This window comes from Sapajus apella, unplaced genomic scaffold, assembly GCF_009761245.1.
Source record: "Sapajus apella isolate SASKATOON/1434 unplaced genomic scaffold, GSC_monkey_1.0 scaffold2320, whole genome shotgun sequence".
NCBI classification, from domain to species: domain Eukaryota; kingdom Metazoa; phylum Chordata; class Mammalia; order Primates; family Cebidae; genus Sapajus; species Sapajus apella.
The window spans coordinates 1-7798 of NW_022439246.1; the positions used below are offsets into that span (position 1 = coordinate 1).

The 7798-nt window shown below is 42.5% G+C and overlaps 1 protein-coding gene and 1 pseudogene across 1 annotated transcript in view; one reads left to right on the top strand and one right to left on the bottom strand.

Annotated features, from left to right (window-relative positions):
* The first annotated feature begins 3179 nt into the window (after positions 1-3179).
* Positions 3180-3309, top strand: LOC116547190 (annotated as a pseudogene).
* Positions 3310-6982: 3673 nt separating this feature from the next.
* The window catches only part of LOC116547189 (zinc finger protein 714-like), a 1074-nt gene continuing 258 nt past the window's right edge, over positions 6983-7798 (bottom strand). Inside the window, exon 2 of the mRNA XM_032273226.1 lies at positions 6983-7793. Coding sequence (XP_032129117.1) covers positions 7107-7793 — 687 coding nt within the window. The 3' untranslated portion in view covers positions 6983-7106. The remainder of the gene's footprint in view (positions 7794-7798) is intronic.

Consider the following 7798-nt stretch of genomic DNA (forward strand, 5'->3'; position numbering starts at 1 on the left):
GGCCTGGGCCAGCTGTTGTCTGGTGGCCATGCCCGGGTACGGGTTCCACTCAAAGGACGCTCGCAGGGCATCGCTTTGGCTCGGAGTCCAAACGAACCTCTTTCGCCGTCCTCGGCCTTGGGCTACGGCGGGGAAAGGGCTGCCGGGAGCCGTGGGGAGAGCCATCGCGGGGAGACCGGGCCCCCGGGTCACAGACAGACACAGGCACACGGAGGCCGGCCGGCTCCCGTGCGCCTCAGCCAACCTCTGCACTGCACCTGCACCTGCACCTGCACCGCGCCGCAGGCAGGTGAAGCCAGGAGTCCGGCCGCGCCAGCCAGCGGCCGCTCTTACAGAGACCTGGCGGCCCCGCCCCTTCCTGAATATGCATGAGCTCCGGGGACCAAGGGCGGGGCAGCCCGCCCTCTCAAGCCGGAAACCACAGGGACCAGGGCCTTGGGGGGTGGGCGGGGGTGGGGCCTGAGCGGCTCGGGGAGGGGGAAGGACACCCGGGACGTCGGGGGCTGGCCCTCCGGGGTTCCCCAGGAATCCTACGGAAACTGGAAACCTCTCTCCGGGCTCGAACACGTTACCGGGGAGGGTGGCATGCGGAAGTGAACCCCCGTGACAGGCCTGAGTTTCCCAGGCCCCCTCTCCGTGAAGCCGTCGATGTCTGTGGCCGTCGCCGTTGCCGTGATCGTCTCACACACACAGCCGCGTGGAGCTGGTTCGTGTTCCTGTAGAAAACGAGAGCGAAACCACGGAGAAAAGAAACGTCCCGTGCACGACGGCCTGACGATGGATCCCTGTTTCCTGCAACACGGGGAGTCTCCCCTACGGCCTGTTTGCAACCTGGATAAAAAGAGCACCGACACGATGCTGCGTTTCCATGGGAATTTCTGTTTCCCCGCCGAGCTCGGGAAACACGGCAGTGAACAGGATCACGTGACCACGACTTAGGAAGCCACAGAGACCTGAGCAACAGGCACCCTTGCGGAGGTCAAATACGAAAATTACAAAACGTGGCTGGGCGCGGTGGCTCAAGCCTGTAATCCCAGCACTTTGGGAGGCCGAGGCGGGTGGATCACGAGGTCAAGAGATCGAGACCATCCTGGTCAACATGGTGAAACCCCGTCTCTACTAAAAATACAAAACATTAGCTGAGCATGGTGGTGCGTGCCTGTAATCCCAGCTACTCAGGAGGCTGAGGCAGGAGAATTGCCTGAACCCAGGAGGCGGAGGTTGCGGTGAGCTGAGATCACGCCATTGCACTCCAGCCTGGGTAACATGAGTGAAACTCCGTCTCAAAAAAAAAAAAAAAAAAGAAAATTACAAAACGTTAGCTGGCCGTGGTGGCAGACGCCTGTAATCCCAGCTACTTGGGAGGCTGAGGCAGGAGAATTACTGGAACCCGAGGGGTGGAGGTTGCAGCCAGCCGACATCGGGCGATTGCACTCCAGCCTGGGCGAGCGTGCGAGACTCCATCTCAAAAAATACAACCCAGAGGTGTTCCTACGTATAAAACCCCAAGTCCAATAAACAATGAAAACACAATTTTAAAAACCCCAAGTCAAAAGGTCATATCCTGCATTTGCCTTATGAGTCACCCACTTGGCACTCTGCCATGTGTACCTTCCTTCCTTTTGTTCCTGTTCCATAGCTTTTGAATACACTCTTACTGCTGCTCCGAAACTTGCCTCGGTCTCTCCTGCTTTAGGGCCCTCGGTGGAGCTGTTTGTTCTAACGAGGCAAGAATGGTGGTTTCTGCAGACTCACACCCACAGCAGTTCATTTCCCGTAACAGGTAACAAACAGGTAGGAGACATGAGGAACCTCACCTAGGTGCCGGTCCAGAAATACGTCACAATACCCTATTAGGGGAGCGCCCAAAAAAGAGTCATTACCTAGGTGAAGTGCTTAGAACTGTATCCCAGTACCTCCTGCGGGTAGGACAAAGGAAGAAGAGAACAGTTAAAGAACCTAGAAGCCGTGCTCAGCTATACGTCACAATCAGCCCAGTGGGAAAAGCCAAGGCGTAAGATGAGAGGCACATCAGGTAGGTGCTGAGTCACGTGGTAGGTCAGTCTCCTCGGTGGACGCTTCCCAGGAAGAAAAGGAGACACGCATGATCTAGAAGAGACCAAAACGATGTAACGATGATTCCCGCGGGCAAGACTCCAGGCAATAAAATCACACCACCTGTGTGGCTGGGCCCAGCGGTGAGTCACTCTTTCTTTTGTAAGCATAGCCCAGTCAGGAGAGCAGAGTGACCTCACCTAGGTGCTGGGCCCAGAGACATGTCACATCCTCTCCTGTGGGCAAAGAGCAGGCATAACAAGACAATCCTTTTGAGCAGTTGAGCTCCCAGAGATACGTCACAGTGGTCTCCGTGGACAGGGTTCATGCAGGAGACTCATGTCACATTTATTATAACAACATTCTCATGACTTATGAAGCTTCCATGATGCTTATCTAAAAAAACTGGCCCAATCAAGAAATAAAATTACTTATGTCCGTTATGAAGGGGGAAAAAAAAAAACGGTAACTTAAGAAAAGTAGGCTTATATAGGGTTCTCCAAATAAAAGAACAAAATCGAACATTCTAACTAAATAAAGTTTAGTACACTAATTTTGGAATTATAGCTAAAATTATTTTGTGTGCATAACTTACATTTATTTATTTATTTATTTATTGAGAGTCTTCCTCTATTGCCCAGCCTGGAGTATAGTGGTGTCATCTTGGCTCACTGCAACCTTCACCTCCCTGGTTAAAGCTATTCTCCTGCCTCAGCCTCCGCAGTAGCTAGGATTACAGGGGTGCACCACCATGGCTCACTAAGTTTTGCATTTTTAGCAGACACAGGGTTTCATCTTTTTTGCCAGGCTGATCTCAAAATTCTGACCTTAGTCGATATGCTCACCTCGGCCTCCCAAATTGCTGACATTACAGGTGTGAGCCACTGTGCCTGGCCCATGACTAAATTTTATTAAAATCATTCTTATAAGCACATAGAAGCTCACATACTTAGTACTCTGTAAACTATAAAACAAAAAAATATATATAAGAAACAAGAAAGTCATGGGTCTAGCATAAGTACCAGGCAAGTAAAAACAGATAATTTGGATGGTGAGACTCTGAACTGTAAGCCACAATATATTACAGTAATCAATTCAATACAAAGTAGAAAGTATAGATTGGCAGCTTTGCACAATGGTGGTATTGTAGTCAAATGAGGTTTATCTGAAGCAGAATTATTGCTAATTGAAAACTTTTCCCACTACCCTGCTAGGATGAGGTGAACTGGCAATTTTTGGCAGTCTCTACAGGGACTGAATTATTTTTTTTTTAAAAAGAAAGTATAGATTTGCATTCAGCATTTCGGAGGATTTTTGTTTTCTAAAATATCAGACATCTGGCTGGGTGTAGTGGCTCATACTTGTTATCCCAGCACTTTGGGAGTCCAAGATGGGTGGATTCACCTGAGGTCAGGAGTTCAAGACAAGCCTTATTAATATGGTGAAACTCCATCTGTACTAAAAATACAAAAATTATCCAGGTGTGGTGGCCTACACCTGTAGTCTCAGCTACTGGGGAGACTGAGAGAGAAGTCCTTGAATCCAGGAGGTGGAGGTTGTAGCCAGCTGACATTGTGCCACTGCACTCCAGCCTGGGCAGGTGAGATTCTGTCTCAAAAATACTAAAAATGATAGAAAATTAGACACCTAATTAAAATAATTTGTTTTCTTCCAATATTGATTTTTTACTCTGAAAATACAAACTCATACTCAAATAATTTTCTTATGCCTAAGGTTTACATTTAGACTAATAGATGTGTATGTTTAACGTTATGTAAATGAAAACTAAAAGTCTGTATGTTTGCAAACATACAGGCCACATATTCAAAGAAAAATACATAAGAAATTTTAAAAAGTATTTATTCAGGATTCATATGATTAAATTTTATTTATAGTTGTATATAACTTTTAGTATTACAAAAATGATTCTGTAGTCAATAACAATACATTGTAGTTAAAAATAACTAAAACTGTAGAACTGGACTGCAATGCAAAAAAAATAAATTCTAGAGGTAATGAATACCTCATTTAACTTAACGTGATTATATACTGTATAGCTCTATCAGAATATGTAGATATAACAAATATTATGTACCCACAAAAATTAACACAAGTAAATTTAAATGTAAAAAAAGAGAATAACAATTTTACCTACAGGAATAATATTCCCTATTTGCAGTTTTAAGCCACTGGCAAAAAAGATTACTAGAGATGTTAGTCCATTATTTAACCAACTAGCGTATTCTTACCATCTCTTACTTACAGCCTTGAGTAAGGGGGACTAGGTTAAAGAAAGTGGATTAAGATTTACTTTAATGCACAATATTTAACATGTGAAAAATGTTGACTTAAGAAATTAAGTTCACATGTAATCTGAAATTGTTAACACATACCACATTTTGTTTCATAAAAGTACAATTAGTGAAATATTTTACTAACTAATTTTTTTTTTTTTTTTTTGAGATGGAGTCTTGCTCTGTCACCCAGTCTGGAGTACAGTGGCACAATCTCGGCTCACTGCAACCTCCACCTCCTGGGTTCAAGTGATTCTTCTGCCTTAGCTTCCCGAATACCTGGGACTACTACAGGTATGCATCACCAAGCCCTGCTAATTTTTTCTTTTTTTTTTTTTTGAGACGGAGTTTTGCTCTTGTTACCCAGGCTGGAGTGCAATGGCGCGATCTCGGCTCACCGCAACCTCCGCCTCCTGGGTTCAGGCAATTCTCCTGCCTCAGCCTCCTGAGTAGCTGGGATTACAGGCACGCACCACCATGCCCAGCTAATTTTTTGTATTTTTAGTAGAGACGGGGTTTCACCATGTTGACCAGGATGGTCTCGATCTCTTGACCTCGTGATCCACCCGCCTCGGCCTCCCAAAGTGCTGGGATTACAGGCTTGAGCCACCGCGCCCGGCCTAATTTTTGTATTTTTAGTAGAGACGGGGTTTCAACACATTGGCCAGGCTGGTCTCAAACTCCTGACCTGGTGATTCACCCACATCAGTCTTCCAAAGTGCCACAATTACCAGTGTGAGCCACTGCATCAGGCCAATTTAACTATTTGTCTCTTAATGCACAAGAATATTACTCTGCACACTTACCTCATGCATCACTCACCTCATGCATCACTCAATATTGTAAGTTAGCCACAAAGAACCTTTTTACTTAGATTTAGATTTTCATCATGCATCTCACATTTTAATGTACTCGCTCTTTCATAAAAGAGGTCATAAATGCTCACCTAATAAAAAAAATCTCATCTTTGATACAGCAATAATTGGTCACATGCTTTTATGTATGAATACAATAGGAATAAAGCAACAGGATGGGCCTGACAGAGTGGCTAACACCTGCAATCCCAGCACTTTTGGAGGCTAAGCTGGGCAGATCACTTGAGGTCACGAGTTTGAGAACAACTTGGCCAACCTGGCAAAACTCCACCTTCACTAAAAATACAAAACATAGCCAGGCATGGTGGTATGTGCCTGTAATCCCAGCTACTAGGGAGGCCGAGGCAATTGTGTCACTTGAACCCAGAAGTTGGAGGTCGCAGTGAGCCGAGATCACACCAATGCACCCCAGCCTGGGTGAGAGAGTGAAACTCTGTCATTAAAAAAGGAAACATTTCATTAGCATGAAGTAATTTGAGAATTAATTACAACATTTTTACTATGAAGTAATTACGGGGTTAACTACCACAATATTTGCTTCTGAAAAAATCTGTAATCTTTCCTAAAAAAGTATACTTGTAATTATAACTCTTCAAAAAACTTTCTAATCTTTTAAAGTTACATACAATTTTTCTACCAACTTTAGTTTTGGATGATTTTCTAAACTCAGAATACTGGTTTAGTGTAACGACTGAAGTGTTAGTGCCTTAATTATTTTCAATTGTCTGATATTTACATAGACTTAATTTTTGATTAAATATTTTTTTCCTATGTACTCAATCTGCAAAAATATGTTTTACTATAAACTCTCTGGGATTTTCTAAGCTTTAGCTTTTAAATAAATGATTTTTCCCCAAAGTTATTATATTTCCATAGTTTTTTATATATTCTCTGATACTGAACAAAGTTTGAGCAATTGCTTCAGGGTTTGCCTCTAATACAAAATAACAAAATCTGTGTTACACATAAAGGTACTACAACTCTCTTTATACTTGGAAAGTTTGTCTTTGAAATAAATGCTCTTCAGCACTTTAAAGACTGAAGAATGTTTTGAGAGAATTGCACTTTTAATGCTTTAAGTATAAACTCTTTCATGTACAGTAAGATTGTGAGCAGACATTAACCACGTTTTAACTTTCATTTGTACATTTGTTCTCAAGTATAAATGCTTTCCTGTGCAATAAGGTGTGAGCATTATGTAAAACTTTTGCAACATTGTTTATACTTCTAAAAGTTTTCTCCAGTATGAATTACCTTACCTACAATCAAGTGTGACAACCATTTAAAGGGTTTGTCACATTATTAATATTTCTCACCGGCATAATTTCTTCTATGTTTGGAAATGTTTGAGGTGTTGTCCCAAGCATTGTCACAACTTTAGGGTTTCTAGAGCGTCTCTCCAGTATGAATCATCTTATGTCTGTTAAGGATTGAGGACTAATTAAAGGCTTTGCCACATTCTTCACACTTGTAGGGTTTCTCTCCATTATTAACTATCTTAGGTCTAATAAGATTTGAGGACTCGCTAAAGGCTATGCCACTTCCTTCACATTTGTAGGATTTCTTTCCAGTACAAATTCTCTTATGTGTAGTAAGGTTTAGAGATTGATTAAAAGCTTTGCCACATTCCTAACATTTGTAGGGTTACTTTCATATGAATTATCTTATGACTAGCAAGGTGTGAGAACCTGCTAAAGGCCTTGCCACATTCTTCACATTTGTAGAATTTCTCTCCAGTATGAATAGTTTTATGTGTACTAAGGTGTGAGGATTGGCTAAAAGCTTTGCCACAGTCTTCACATTTATAGGGTTTCTCTCCAGTGTGAATTTTCTTATGTGTAGTAAGGGTTGAGGACTGGTTAAAAGCTTTACCACATTCCTCTCATTTGTAGGATTTCTCCCCAGTATGATTCCTCTTATGGGTAGTAAGGTGGGCGAATTGGTAAAAGGCTTTTCCACATTCTTCACATTTGTAGGGTTTCTCTCCAGTATGAATGATCTTATGTTTAGTAAGGTTTGATGAATGGTTAAAAGCTTTGCCACATTTCTCACATTTGTAGAGTTTCTCTCCAGTATGAATTATCTTATGTGTAGTAAGGTTTGAGGATTGGTTAAAGGCTTTGCCACAGTCTTCACATTTGTAGGGTTTCTCTCCAGTATGAATTATCTTATGTCTAGTAAGAATTGAGGGTTTGTTAAAGCCTTTGCCACATTCTGCACATTTGTAAGGTTTTTCTCCAGGATGAATTTTTTTATATGTAGAAAGGTTTGAGGCCTTATTATAGGCTTTGCCACATTCTTTAAATTTGTAAGGCTTCTCTCCAGTATAAATTATCTTATGTGCAGTATGGTGTGAGAACCACCTAAAGCCTTTGCCAAATTCTTCACATTTGTAGAATTTCTCTCCAGTATGAATTATCTTATGTGTAGTAAGGGTTAAGGATTGGCTAAAAGCTTTGTCACCGTCTTCACATTTGTAGGATTTCTTTCCAATATGAATTCTTTTATGAGTAGTAAGGTGTACAGATTGGTTAAAGGCTTTGCCACATTCCTCACATTTGTAGGGTTTCTCTC